Source organism: Clavelina lepadiformis, chromosome 5, assembly GCF_947623445.1.
Source record: "Clavelina lepadiformis chromosome 5, kaClaLepa1.1, whole genome shotgun sequence".
NCBI classification, from domain to species: Eukaryota; Metazoa; Chordata; class Ascidiacea; order Aplousobranchia; family Clavelinidae; genus Clavelina; species Clavelina lepadiformis.
The window spans coordinates 10623921-10639534 of NC_135244.1; the positions used below are offsets into that span (position 1 = coordinate 10623921).

The window sequence follows — 15614 nt, forward strand, 5'->3', positions numbered from 1 at the left end:
CTTAAGTCTCCAGTATTCATTTTACTAACAGTTCTCAATATTCTGACACTGCAAAAATGTGTGTATATCAGATATTACACGTTCTCAAATAAATGCGACTCCTAGTAAGATAGTAGTAGATGTTTGACAAATATGAAAACGTGCCATGTATGGTAAGTATGTGATATCTGTCATAATTTGGACTAGCAAGTGTTTTTGTTATAGATTTAGCATATCCATTTCTAAATTGCCATGTTGAGGTTGGACAGCGAGGTTTCTGGATTGGGGTAAGATGAACTGGAAGCAATCCATTCTTAGCAGTCTCATGTCAGATTCAGGTTTTTTGAGGTTTGCTTAAACGAGGTACAACTAAACATGAAACCTCACACTATTTACTAGCATATAATGTGAAGGTGTGACAAACAAAGAGAGTGAGAAAGAAACTTTTTAAAGAAATACATCACATTTTCATATTAAAAGACCAAATTTTGTCCTCTTCCAACTACAAAGTTTAAGTTATACACCCATCATTCCTCATCAAAGCTGTAGTTGGCATTAAAAAATAGGGTAGATTCTAATTTGTCACTGTAAGTAGAATAACTACAGGTAACACCTGAAAAATACCTTTATTATATTGTAGGATTTAAAAACGCCACCAGCTACACCACCATCCCTATGCTCTCGTATGGTACTTTGCATTTCTTCCGTTACAGACTGGTATTCTTTATCATCAGGAAATAGATCAATTAGTACTGATCCTGGTTGTGTTGGTCTATATCACAAAATTACATTAAAAACTGTTAAGTAGAGATGCAGAGCAATATAACAAAATATGTCCTTTACCTTGAAAATGGTATCATGGTTGATATAGATATATCTGCAATAGGATCCACTGCCCCATCTGCAGCAGCTAGTGCTAAACGTTCTGCAGCTTTTATGATTTTATGGCGATGGCCAAATGCCACAACACCTATGTCTTTCAGTTCTGAATGCCCCATTTCTGCGAGGACATCAGGCGTAATTTCCTCTTTTTCAAAAACTTCTTTAAGTTGACCCAACCCAAGGCGCTCCAAAAGTTGAGCTACAGCACTTTCATCTTAAGCAACACATCATAAAAAATAAATTAAGACGTGATATCACAGGTTAGAATCTATATTTTTAGCATGAAATATTTGGGATGTTATGAATCAAATGCGAATGCAAATATCACACAAGAGTATCAACCATTGTTATAAGTCTCAAAAATGCAAATCTTGCAAGCAGATTTCGGTAGAATCCTTGATTCAGTAAGAAACTACTTTTCAATTTTCTAGCTAGTTACGAAAATGGTGAAAGGTTTTTGATTTTTTTTTTGGAATTTGATAAATGCAAAAAATAGGTTGATTTCTATCAATCACAACTGAGGAGACTTTACTCCATGATTCCTTGCTCGTCAGGTACTGAGAAGTTTAGTAAATTTGGCAAAATTTTAGCAAATTCGGATTCAATTCAAATTCACATCAAAATGATATTCTAGTAAGTTCAATAAATTTCAATTTGGCACATCTCTATCAAAGATAGTAAAGCAAAGCCAAATTTCCTACTTGTTACATCAATTGCATTGCTCAATGGAAGCTTAGAAACAGAGGAATTAGATGTCTCAGTGCAAGGAATAGATAATGCTTCACTTGGTGTAATTGCAGTGGATGAAGAGTCAGAATTTGGGTGTGGTTTGCTGTTTGACGCTGCTACAGAAGTAGCAGTTGCAATCTGTGGCATTGCATCGATTAACAAGCTACGAACATCTTCCTGTGTAGCCAAATCCAACGGCGTTTGTCCTTCCTGAAAAAAATCAGTAAGCAACAGTTTGAAATCCACTTTTTTCTTAAATACCCAGTGACATTTTTGGATTCAATTAACCATTTGACAATTTTCACCTTACAATCGATTTGTACCTGATTTTTCATAAGTGGATCAGCACCATGTGCCAACAAGAGTGTGCAAAGTTGTGTTCTTCCTTTCTGAGCAGCCTCGTGAAGGGGTGTAAATGCCCAACGATCAGTGGCGTTAACGGCTGCATTGCTCTTAATGAGGAGTGCAGCAATTTCCACATGACCATATGACGATGCGTTATGAAGGGGAATCAAGCCACCCTTGTCTTGTGAGTTGGGGTCGGCTCCATGTTCAATCAAGTATTCAGCAACCTGAAAGTAATTTTTAAAAATTGGATTAATACAAAATACTCCGTGACTGATAAAGCAGCAGACAATAATACTATTACCAAATATCCTGTTTCAGGAACCACTTACACAACATCTAAATTCAGAGTTTTGCAATGTATGTTGCCTCTGTTGAGTCGTCATGTCAGTCAAACAATATAGGTATTTTACTGCTATAAATAAATTTAACACGCCGTTAACCAATCTTTATACCATGTTTAGGATAAAAACACACACAACATGGGAGTTTTATAAACTGTGTGTCCCAAGTATTAATTTCAAGCAAGGCATCTATACCTACTATAGCAATAAACTTTTTGAGAATTTGCTAATTTAACCTTATAAAATCAAAAGTTTTTTAAGACATTGCTGAAATTTTAAATTTCCTTGTAAGAATATGGGCTAAACTGTGATATTTCAAACAGCTTTTCATATTTACAACTAAACACCAGTTTTGAAACAGTGATTGTTATAGTGAGTTATAAACAAATGTTACTGCAGTAGGTATACAATTTCGTTGCATCGCTGATTATGCTAATTATTATTAACATCCCAGTCTTTTAAAAAAAATACTCTAAAAAATTTAAAAAAAAACATCTGGATAAAATAGAGATGCTTAAATACGCATAATTTCTAAAATACAGTATTGATAGATATATGACAATATGCCATATTCCACTAATTGTTTCAAGAATTCCGGCATACAGAAACATTGAGAGTATTATTCACGAAAAGAACAGTAGAGGCTTAGAGCCAAAACAACAGAAAACATACCGGTATCTATGATCCAGATGTTTTAGTTGATACTGCAACCATTATAGTGAAAAATTTAATGGAGAAACAACAATACCGTGGGTGTTGTAGGTAGAGCAGTTGGAGAGAGAAAAAACAAACACTAACTGCATAAAAAATGGTATATACACTGTTGAAAAAGAAAGTACTGTACTTCTTGTCAACACTTTACACCATATTTTCAAGTGTTCGCCAAACTCTTTTTAGCTTTTTCTTTCTAAAAGTTTTGGCCCTAATATTTGTGTATGAGCTGTAACTTAAACATGTTGTATGTAGATACCGGGAGCGTAAGATTATTTGGAAAATAGTTTTACTCATAAAGCACAAACCTTCTGCAGTAAAAATAATAAAAAGTAATAAGTGCCACAGAACCACACCTCATAATTATTATATCCTGCAGCAAGATGAAGAGGTGTTGAGTTTCTTCCTTGCTGATCTCTACAATTAATATTGTCTGGAGTACAGAGTTTTTGCACCCTAGCCAAACAACCTTTTTTGGCTGCATCTAGTAATGCAACATCACCGCGCAAAAGGTCCTGTAAAAACAAGCAGGTTTCACATGTATAGAAGAAGTGGTAAGAGCAAACAAAGGTATAAAATGTTCATCAGCTTAAATAAACCTGAATGTCTGAATCTCCCTCTTTGACAAGGTCGAGTGGGGTATTTCCATCCCTGTTTTTCTTTAGGGGATCTGCCCCGTGTCGAAGCAATAGTTTGCATATCTCATACTTGCCCTTTGCAGCAGCCTCATGCAAAGGCGTAAATTTCCACAGGTCAGCAACATTCACAACTGCGCCATGTTTTACTAGCAATTCTGTGACCTAAGTAAGGGAGGGTATGTTCTTTTATTTAGTTTGATTGATTTTGACATTAAATAACTAATTTTTGTTAACCGCCACAAAAAGCTGATCTGTAGCCTCAAAAAATTATTACAAAGTGAAAGACTTGCCTCATAATGGCCATATGAACATGCATTGTGTAATGGAACTAGGCCGCCTTTGTCTTTGGCATGAACGTCTGCACCATGCTTAAGAAGATATTCCACAACGGCCACTCTGTTGTAACCAGCAGCAAAATGCAGAGAAGTTGATAGCCTTCCTTCCATATCTTTACAATTAACATTTTGTGGAGAGCAGAGCTTCTTAACAATATCCAAATCACCAGCTTTTGCCGCTTCGAGAAGCTAGAAAGAGAATTTCTCAAACTGACAACTTCCACAACAAACTGGTAACGATCTAACTATGAAAATGTTTTCAATTAATCCTCAGGTACCGGTACATTACATAGCACATACTTGAAGCTCTACATCAGATGAGGCTGCTGCAGGGCTTGATGAAGAAGGATTACCAGTTGCCATAACAGATGCATCTGTGGTTGTATTTAAAGAAGCAATGCTTGCTGTTGCATTTGCAACCGCCTCCTACAAAGAACATCAACACATTAGAAAAACATAAAGCTCAGTTGCACCATATTTTTTACATTAATGACACAATTCCAGGTCGATTCAGCTTACAGGTGACTTAAAAAGACAAACACTTCGAATGAATTACTTGTGGTGGTTATATTCACGAAATGAAGAAGTCACAAACACGAATTACATGAAGATAGAATTGCAATTTTTAACGTAGACAGGACTTTTTTGAAATTGGTATTTCAAGCAGATTGTAGCTTAATTAGAACTTTTATAAATGATACAATAAAGGAGTAGGAAAAAACTTTAAACTGATACAGTATATGATTAATCGGTTTTTGCTACTTTATACTGGAAGTACTGGTACTTAAGTACTTCTGTTACGAGTACAATCAACATTTTTAAGGTTTTATCAGAAACCCAAGTACACATTAGTTTCTTGATGTTACTGGTACAGATTCCTTGGGCAAAACTTAAATTTGTCAACAGATAATTCACCTGTAGTAATTGCTGTATGTTTTCTGTTGCCATTTGTGCTGCAGTAAAACCTTGAAGAGATATAATTGTTGGGTCCACTTCATGATTTAAAAGGACACGGCAAACCTACAAAGTAAGCCATGGGACAAAAAACCCACATAAAAATTAATAAATACAAAAAACTAACAAGAAATAAAATGTTTTAACATATTAAAGGTCAAAATATGTTTACAACAAATAGTAGTTAATAGTTCAACTGAAATTAACTTTTCAAGATATAAAAAAATAAGAACAAATTTGATATCATATTTTAATTTAATAATCATGAGCCAAAGCAGTACCTGAACCAACCCAAGATGTGCTGCTCTATGCAGAGCTGTTTGGCCAAGACAATCTAGACTATTCACTTGGGCTCCATTTTTCAGTAAGATTTCCATAACATCAACATGTGCCTTGTCAACAGCAATGTGAAGAGGAACCAAGAATTCTTTGTTCTTCTCATTAATATTTGCACCTTTTCGAATCAACAGTTCAGTGACCTGAAAATAAAAATTCTTTCACATAAAGATATTCGATAAAATTCAAATTCAAACATGCCAAAATTTTTTATCTCAAATCAGTCACAAATAAAACAAAATTTTGTATATGGTTGCTTACACCAGAAAAGGTAGCTGATTTATATCACCTGTCGTCTTTTGGGGTAAGGAGAAGCAACTGCACAATGCAAAGCAGATTCATTGGTATGTGGATGAAGAAAGAGCACTGACTCAGCGGTTAAGTTCTTTTTCACTCTAGTCAAGTCAGCCTGTCGAGCCGCCTCAAGTAAGGAATGGCCTTTGAACTCGTACGACAGTTTCTCCTGAAGTTGCCTAAAAAGAAGACAGTAGAAAGTTATACAAATGGAAGTATTGTATGACAACCATTATAAAAGAAAAGGTTAAGAGCAGAAAAATTGTTTTTATCCAATCCAGTCAGCACGGATGTAGCAAAACACTGAAGTCATATTAAGCCTTAAAATGTGATATAATAACAAAAACTTGATTTCTGTTTCATATCTTCCTTTACAAGCCCAAAATCATTTAATCGCGTAATAGCGAACATTACAACAAATTTGTCCACAGTTTGGTTTAACTCATAAGTCTCACCAATTTATCCACAAAATTACCCAATGGGAGTAGAGTAGTTCTGAAAACACCGGCCCACAAATTAAGAAAAAATTAATTTCTTCTATTAATTATTCTTTGTCAATATAAAAATTAATTTCTTACCTGTTGGAGGCAACATCCACGGCAGTTTTAGAATGACAGTTGACAATGGTTGGGTCACCACCATGAGCTAACAAAAGAGAGCAAACTTCAACACGATTTTTAGAAGCTGCTTCATGTAATGGGGTGAACTGCCATAAATCCATTGCATTAACATTTGCACCATGTTTAATTAAAAGCTCTGTAACCTGAAAAATATGGAACATTGTTAATATTTTGAATTAAATCACATGTTTTTCTCAGTTACGTTTTCACGGTCAAACATTTAATAAGCTCAACAGCATTAGTCATAACTAGGGCGATTGTTTTTTGACCTAAAAACCGAAAGTTTTTGACCTAAAAATTGAAAATTTTGACATTAAAAAACTTTTTTTTGACAAATTTTGACTTATGAAGAACTCAAGTAGTTAAATTACGCATTATTGTACAAAAAGTTAAAATTTATTGTAGTAAAGAAGGGCAAAAATCTGAACACAGACCTAGCCTATTCTGAAAAGGGAAATGAGCTAATTACAAATCACTGCCAAAAAAACTGCAACTAAAACACAATAAAAACTGTTCAATACATTAGTGTAAACACTCTAAACTAAAGATACATGATGTATCTAAAGCAAAACCGAATAAACAGCTGATTCACAATGAGTAGACAATGGGCCATTTAGGCCTACAACAGTATAAAGTAGGCTACAAGGTGTACAATGTAAAATGACAAGTTCACCTACAGTGCAACCTCTACGACACCACAACAATGCAGTTTTTAAACAATTTTGACTTGGTAAAAAATTTTGACTTTTTAAACAATTTTGACAATTTTTGACCTAACGCTGTAAATTTGACAAATTTTTGACGTTTTTTGACAAGTCAAAAAATAATCACCCTAGTCATAACATATTGAGCAGGGACAAATTTAGTAGAATATTTTGGGAAACTAATGCCATTCAAAATGAAATCAATCAGTTTAGGTGTGCATCTGATGTATAACAAAAATGGAATCTTTAACAGTAATCGGAAGGTCAACGGTATATCTGACAGCGAGCAAATGATTAAATTCTAAACACAAAAATGAAATATTGCATGTAAAATATTATATTATGTTAATTATAGATCTGTCACTGAAGTAGTTAAGACCAAGGTTCCAAAACAATGAGTCGATTTATGATTACAGGGTCATTGCAGATATCTAACAAAGTAGCCAGATTGTACTTCACAAGTACACTTGCCCACTCCACAAAACAACAGTATATATGCTTGCTTATACATTACATGCTAAGAGTTATGTGCTCAACATATTGACTATCATCATCTTTGTAACGAGTACAGAGAAAAATAAGCAAATTACAGGTACATAACAACACTATCCATCAAATAACACAACAGTTTGGGATAATATAATGATCTACTGTCTTATTTTCTAAAAGAATGTTGCCAGCGTTTCGCAAAAGTTTTGCTTAAACCAAAAAATAAATCAAACAGAACCAAAACATATACCTACAAGCATATACCTACAAGCATATACACAATAAGAACCAGAGCTGGGCACTGGGCAGCGCTTGTGTAAAAAAAGCAGCTCTCAAGCTTGTCAAAGAAAAACCGAGCGCCGCTTCCATTCACGTTCTCAAATAAAAATGAACGCCTTCATACATATTATTGTAATAAGCTATTTTTTTCTTTTCTGCACATTTTCGATTATCAATTGCATTGCAAGTTGTAATGCAGAACTTCTTTCCAATGGTAAAGGTTTGAGATTTCCAGGGTCAGCACAAGCAGGTTACTAGCTGATACAGTATTAAATCTTCCTACAACCAGTCTTATTGGGATTATTTTATTTCTATTTTTATTTATGTTATTGCAATTATTTAATGTTATTATTATTCATAGCCTATACCAGTGGTGGGCAAACTGCGGCTCGTCGGCATGTTTTTTGTGGCTCTTCTAGTCGAATCGTAAAATTCCCAAAAAATTGTAAAGGCTACCAAGAGTACCGTTTATGAACGTTTCTCTCTTTTTCTTTTATTTAGGCCAGCATTTCGTTTATGACGTTACAATAGACATAGAATCTGAAGACTTAGTTAACAGCAAGTCAACACAATTTCATTGCTAAGACAGTAAGCTTTAGCTCAGTTTAGTCTACTTAAATACACTGCAAAACGAAAACGATGACATCTAATGCTAGCAAGTATAGTCTTTAACAAAGATGGGCAAACTGTGGCTCGCCGACATGTTTTTAGTGGCTGCTCTAGCTGAATAGTAATATCCAATATTGTTCATTATCGATGCGTTGTTTACTGTATTCGCATTGACACTACTGATTTTGCGGCTCGCTGGTGTTTGTAGTTTTCCGCAAGTGACTCTTTCGTTGAACAAGTTTGCCCACCCCTGGCCTATACCGTACTATCATTAGTCGTTAGTCAACAAAGCTAGCTTACATCTCTTTTTGGTTGTTGTTATTGCTTCTTGTCACCAGTCAAAAATAAACCGTTCATTTCGCTTTTAGCTGACACTATTTCATTCTATGTACGTGTTCTGCAATCTAGCCTATATACTTGGTCACTGTCTTTGCTTTTTGTACCACCATTACCTGAATAGTACAATTGCCTCAGAGCAGTTAAAACTTCTATGATTTGTAAACTGCAAAGAGCTTTCACAGCGTTTTTGCGCTAACTAAACAAGTGTGAAAGGAAGACCAAAAAAGTGTGCGCACTCAATTTTGGCAAATGAGTGTAAATCGAGCGATCGCTCGCAAAAAATAAATGCGCTCGTGCCCAGCTCTGATGAGCAATGTTCCCTCTAATTTTTCATGAGTCTGAGCAAACACACTAACTCCCTGAGCGGTCCCTTGGACCACTGTGAGCAACATCAGACGTGCGCACTGTGGCCATTATTATGCGTTTATTTTATTTTCAATTGAGGTTGGATTTTTTTCTTGTGCGCAGCACAGATTTTCTGTGCGCGGAGACCGTGTCAGCAGTGCGCATTTGCGCACGCGCGCAGCTTAGAGGGAACATTGCTGATGAAAACCTAGTGAGAAAAATTCCATACACTGGAATAAAAACATGACAGAAATCATATTTTAATATTTGTCTAATAATATCATATGAATTGATTAATGATAAAGTTATCCAATATCCTCAGTTATCGCAAGATTAATCTAGTTGCAGCACTGGCCTTGGACTGATTAAGAAAACCAATAATTATTTAAACACAAAAAATGTGATAGCTTTATATCAGTGAGAATTAACCAGTGACTCGCATTCATATATCTTGCATCATCTAAATTTAAGTCTTCGTAAAATTAACATAAGATTAAGATAATAAGTTATAATATTACCATATAAAAATCATCATACATCACAAAATTTATGCCAGCAACCAACCACAACCAGTTCAAAACAATCCAGCTTAGACATAGTTATTCCAAAAAAAATGCTGTTCTGCTTTGTTGGTCCCTATCAGCACACATATGGTATATTGCCTATTCAACACAAGAAAAATCTTACCTCGTAATGTCCGTAAGAACAGGCATTATGCAACGGTACCAACCCACCCTTATCTTTAGCATGCACATCTGCACCTTGTTGCAAAAGCAAATTCACAATTTGAACCTGTTTGTAAGTAAAAAATGAAATACAATCAAAGAAAGCATTAACTTTTCATCATTATTAGTATATATATCACATGTTATTGCAGAAAAATGATACCAGTATTAAAACAATCTCTCTTTTATAGTCACTACAGATATAGCTTGATATATTACAACTGAAAAGATAAAATATATAACGCAAAATTTTAACTTAGATTCATTACAACACAGAGAATAAACTTGAGGTCCTGCAAAAACTGTGACCCTGACTAGTAACGATTGTTGCTAAGGATACTGGCTTCGATTTCCTGAAACTCAATTCCAGGTTTTCTACAGATCACTTTATCAATAGGTAATAATATTGCACTGTTCCATGCATCAGAGTAAAAACACAATAAAACAACAGTTTACTTGTGGTGGTGTGACGTAACACGTAATACATACATTTTAATTTAACTTAAATCAAAATCATGAAAGCATGATTTTGGAATATCTATTCTCAGACTAAGGAAAGCCTTTAAATTACACTTGGGTACTGAGCTTATCTTTAAACATTTTCCGATAAATGTGTTTTTATGGTCTTGCCCACATTAAGAAACTGTTTATCAGTATTGTTGAACCATGGCAAGCTTCGTTAATGATGATTATGATTTGCCCAAAAGCATTACATGGATAATGTAAGGTCACTAAATAATGAACCCGAGTGTCATAATTTCAAGTCCAACACTCTAATCCAGTAATTTTCCAAGTTTGTACAATAGTGATGCACTAATCCTGCACACGACATTAATATGATGTACTTCTAAAAACAACGTGGCTAAGTTCCAAAGCAAAGTAATGAAAACACATTACAACAGAACCAAGCTTTCAAATACATGCTCAGATCTATCAAAGATCATTATCATATTATACTTGTTTTAGTTAAATTATATCATTATATTATTTTACTTTGGTTGATACTTTGTTCACCAGTGATAATGAGACTGGAGCGCTAGAAAATGGTGGTAATGACAATCGCAGTAATGGACAGTTTTACGTACCCATCAAATTATTAGGCCGCAGTCTATTAATCTAATCCCAGTTCTTACAAGACGTTGCATAGAATTTTATCTGCACGAATAGAACATTGCTTGTCATTAAATAGTAAACCAAAAAAAAAACAAATAAATTTTGTTACTTTAGAAATCAGATTCTATTTCTAACTGGAAGCAACAAACTTCTACTGTTTTCTGTCATGATTTGATAAAACAACAATGGTTTTTATCCTGTCATGATTTCCAGCTAGCCTGTTTGAAAACATGTAATTATTCTAATTGCCAAAGAAGAAAAAACTTTACAGAGGATGGCAGAGACATGGTTTTATGTTCAGTTTTAGAAAAATCAGAAGCTGAATGCTTTCCCAAGTTTAAACCACACAAATCTCTTGCATTGTTCATAATGGTTTGCTGTAAATACACGGGTATTTCCAAAAAGTCATTGAATTCATAGAAAAATTTTTTAGAATAAAAATCAAGCCAACATTTGTGAACAACTTGGATGGCCAATGGAAGAGCATCAGTGAAAATAATAAAAAATGTGCATTGCATAGATTAGTGTTTCCCACATTTTTCCGAAGGTGCCCCCCCCCCTGGACAACTTACTGACTGCCAAACACCCTGTCAACAAAAAAGTAAAAACGAGTTTATTATCGATTCGAGAAATAGGAAAAAAGCATGTGCATGCTTGCAAAACCAGCACAAAAAATATCCTAAAATTTGTTTAACCTTTTACAATTACTCAACATACAATGGAACAATTTCAACAACTAAAACATTTCTGACATGGCAAGACATTCCTATTTCAAACTGTGTAATCGCTTTTCTCATATCTACATCAATAAGCAAATAAGTCGAACATTTACAAGCCTAACTCCTGCCATCAAATCAAAACTAGGCAGCAGGCATTTTTTACTGGGAATGTGCCAAATCGAACACGAATATTACAAACGAATTTCAACTTTTTTGCTATTCTCACGAATCCAAATCTTAACAACACATTCGGGTCAATTACTCCATTATTGTATTTGTATTGGACCCAACGAGTAAATGTTATGTAAAAAGATGTGAGTATATTTATCATCAAATTCAAGTGAAAATAAAAAAAAACATTTGAGCTCAAACATTTATTTGCCAGGTAAAAGGCTGCGACACATTTTTTGAATATTTACTCGACCTAAGGACAATAATACCTTAATTTTATGGGTTCAAGTTCGATTCGGATTGGAATGAATATTAAAATCTTATTATTTGTATTCTCACGAATTCGAATCTTTTTCTATTTGGAACATCCCTATTAATTATTAAACCAACCACCATTCAAGTCAAACAAAGTTGTCAACAACATTTACCACATTATCTGTTACAGAGATCCTATATCAGTCATCATCTTTCTCCTTCATTATATTTTTGAAGCAATAAATGACTAAAAGTCGCTTCGTCATCTTGTTCTTGTAACTGCCACGATTTACTTTCAGCCACCTCAATCGGCCAGATTTTAGCAAGCGCCAAATGCCCTCAGTGGCTCTGACGCCCACTTTGGGAACCACTGGTATAGACGATTCAGTCCAGGAATGATGCAAGTTATGAACTTACCCTATTATATCCCGCAGCTAAATGTAAAGGAGTAGATTTTCTTCCATCACTTGCATGGCAGTTAACATTGAGCGGAGTCAGCAAATCCATAAGTTGATCTTCATTTCCACTTCGAGCAGCCTCCAAAAGCTCATCTTTTTTGTACTCTCCCGAAAGTACAACCTGATCACAAATAATTCAAAGATTTCAATCATCTCAAAACAACGGAACATGCATTATGATTGGCATGTTTGCTTTGTTAAGTTGTTTTGCATTACATCAATTCATAACTGTTGAATTCTTATTCGCACTTTATACTTTGCACATAAAATAAGTTGGGAGTCTTTTTGCCTGTTTGAAATAATGACAAGATAGTGGAATTGTTCTAACAAGAAGCTAAAGGCACCCAATTATTATCTATGTCTATGTGTACTTAAGTTGTGTTAAACTGCTATAAAATTAATTTTACTATGTATAGGCATTTTGGCGGAACAAGTTTTAAAACCTGAGTTAAGCGAAAATGAATCAATGACCACTGTATATAATATAATATCTGGAAAGACGGTGCTTCCGTTAAAATATATTTGCTGCACCATAATGGCAAATTCATACATGCAAACAAGAAAGGAAATTATTTGACCCAGTGTTCTAAAATACTCAAAATATCAACTATTTTATTTATAGCAGATGGTAGACAAAACAATCCTTCCAACAGCTGAGCTTTTGTATCATGTGAGATAGCAGGGATTTCCAAGTTAAACAAAAAATCTAATTTCAAACTTGGCTCAAAATAATGTATCATTGTTACAATGGGGTTGTAACAAAATAGCAATTAGTGTGGATTTGAAAGCTAATATTCAAGTATTGTTCATTCCATTTATGATTGGTGTAAAAAGTTGTGCTTGCCCAAGTGATTCTGAGCTTATTACCTTGGCTGACTGTTCAGCTAAATCCATAGCCACTTTGTTGTCAGCATTTCTAATGTGTACATCAGCTCCATTTTGAAGTAGCACCACACACACATCAAGCTTTCCTTTGATTGATGCTTCATGAAGTGGAGTGTAATTCCAGTTATCACATGCATTGGGATCAGCACCATGATTCAACAATAGCTAAAAGAAACAATTACTATTAAGCAAATGTTAACATTGCAACCTAATGTAAATATTAAATAGAAATGGGTTGAATGAAGCTGTATCAAAAAAATTCCAGCTGGATTTTCTGTCTGTTTTTAGTCCAAATTGTCATTGACTTTGTCAAAACCCATTCAAAATCCCTCAATATTTGTTGAGCTGGCACAAAATCGTGATACAGATGAAATGGATTAATCACATATCCACTTTGTCAGCCATTTTTATGCTATTGTCTGATATATGCATTTAAGCGATCAGCTCCACGAAAAAGTTTACTGAGAACAGACGGCTATGTGCTATTCAAAACTACATTCGAAGGAAGCCAAACAAACTTCAGTATCATATAAACCAGTATGTTCCATATATACAAGAGTATAAGTATATAATTTCTAAAAGTAAATTACTTGAAAATATCAAGTAATGGGAAAATTACTTAAGCAAGTAATAAGTAAACGTTTTCAAGTAAATAATTACTTGTTATTATCCATATTCCTAAGGTAAATATGGTTATTCATACACCTATAATAAAATTATCCAAGATTCTACCTACCAATTCATTTATGAATTTCGTAGCCTATAATGAATAAAAATGTGTTTATTATTGGAAATAGATTTCGTCCTACATTGATTGTTTTGGGACACCATGTGCTTGCGAAGATAAAACACAAAACTTATCAACAGGAAGGGCATAACTAATATACTATGTAACCTTTATCAGGTGAATATGGAATTTCATGTTTAGTTTCTACCCTCCCTTAATTACTATATTAACACAATTATCTGGTGATAAAGCTGTTCCAGCATGCGCAATATTGTCTTAAATTAATCATTGTAAATTGTTTCAACGCAGTTGAATAACAATTGTACATAACATACACATTATCTCAAAATCCAAACAATGATTTGCATTGATACAACACACAGTGATTCAGTAAACAAGTTATTACATTACACACCAATTGCTCATCAACACAGCTTTAAGCCACTTATTATCTTACTTGCACTACTTCAGCATGCCCGAATGAACAAGCATTATGTAAAGGTATAAGGCCTCCATCATCCTGAGCATGTACATTTGCTCCACACTGTAATAGATGCTCAACCACTTCTCTACGACCAAAACCAGCAGCAAAATGTAAAGGAGTTGACTTTCGTCCTTCAAGGTCCCGCGAGTTTACATTTTGCGCATTGACAAGTTTTTTTACCTGTCCACAGCAAATAATTTTCTTTGAATATATTTAAATATCACTAAATACTTCAAAGATCAATTCGATATGAAATCCATATTTGTACGTTTAAGTTTTTCATAGATACTTATTTGAATTAATGAATATTATTCCACATATTTTCTCTTTATTTTAGTTAGTCATTGTATACTTTTTACATACTTTGTTAAGATCCCCATTACGACAAGCATCAAAAAGATCTCTTGCCCTAGAAGATCCTGGAGACTGATCAGACCTACTTGGAACAGTATATGAGCCACCAGCAATTAAATCATGGCGTCCTGCCATCCTAATTTTGCTAGGTCACAGTAATATATGCAACAAAAAAGAAAAGGATAACAAATTGCAGACTGTAGTATAAATTTAAACATACTATCCGTGACCTCCATTGAACAAAGTAAATCGATTCGTCCTGAATAATAGGGTCATTTACGATTGTTGTGTCGGGTGTCCGCATGAAAATGTAGTCTGCATGGAATCAGTCGTCAACGATAAACGTTCTAATAAGCGTTATTGTATAAATATTTTGCTTTGACTGGATAGTCATATTCATATTCAAAAAAACATCATTGTACTAATTTTCCAAACAAAAAAAGAGTACAACAATACACTCGAAATTATCTAAGTTTTGTCAAAAGAAGTGTCTACACTTTTGGTATATCAAATCACATCGATCACATTTTTGTGTGTGTTGTTTTTGTATCGTTTGAACGTAATTTAATGTCGGCAATTACTTAACCGCAAAACTTGACATCCTCTGTTTTGCGCATGTGGTAAGTTACTTATGTGATGTCATAGCGAAACATGATCTTAAGCCATGCACACGCCCGTTAGCTGGCGCCAATGGCCACAAGCAAAGGCGTCTATGACTACAGTACAGGAAGTGTATACGCTGTCTGGAATTGTAACTAAATCACGCACTGGTACAGCATCATAATCTCAGA

General features: G+C 34.4%; 1 protein-coding gene across 1 annotated transcript in view; it reads right to left on the minus strand.

Annotated features, from left to right (window-relative positions):
- LOC143461035 (poly [ADP-ribose] polymerase tankyrase-2-like) overlaps window positions 1–14989 on the minus strand; it is an 18970-nt gene extending 3981 nt beyond the window's left edge. The window contains exons 1-17 of the mRNA XM_076958778.1: window positions 14833–14989; window positions 14443–14649; window positions 13241–13423; window positions 12333–12494; window positions 9620–9724; window positions 6126–6310; window positions 5543–5726; window positions 5199–5396; window positions 4879–4983; window positions 4264–4389; window positions 3919–4152; window positions 3590–3790; window positions 3347–3505; window positions 1914–2162; window positions 1563–1800; window positions 823–1075; window positions 604–751 (exon numbers count right to left, since the gene is read on the minus strand). Of these exons, the coding sequence (XP_076814893.1) occupies window positions 604–751; window positions 823–1075; window positions 1563–1800; window positions 1914–2162; window positions 3347–3505; window positions 3590–3790; window positions 3919–4152; window positions 4264–4389; window positions 4879–4983; window positions 5199–5396; window positions 5543–5726; window positions 6126–6310; window positions 9620–9724; window positions 12333–12494; window positions 13241–13423; window positions 14443–14649; window positions 14833–14958 (3063 nt within the window). The 5' untranslated portion in view covers window positions 14959–14989. The remainder of the gene's footprint in view (window positions 1–603; window positions 752–822; window positions 1076–1562; window positions 1801–1913; window positions 2163–3346; window positions 3506–3589; window positions 3791–3918; window positions 4153–4263; window positions 4390–4878; window positions 4984–5198; window positions 5397–5542; window positions 5727–6125; window positions 6311–9619; window positions 9725–12332; window positions 12495–13240; window positions 13424–14442; window positions 14650–14832) is intronic.
- Between the last annotated feature and the right edge of the window lie 625 nt (window positions 14990–15614).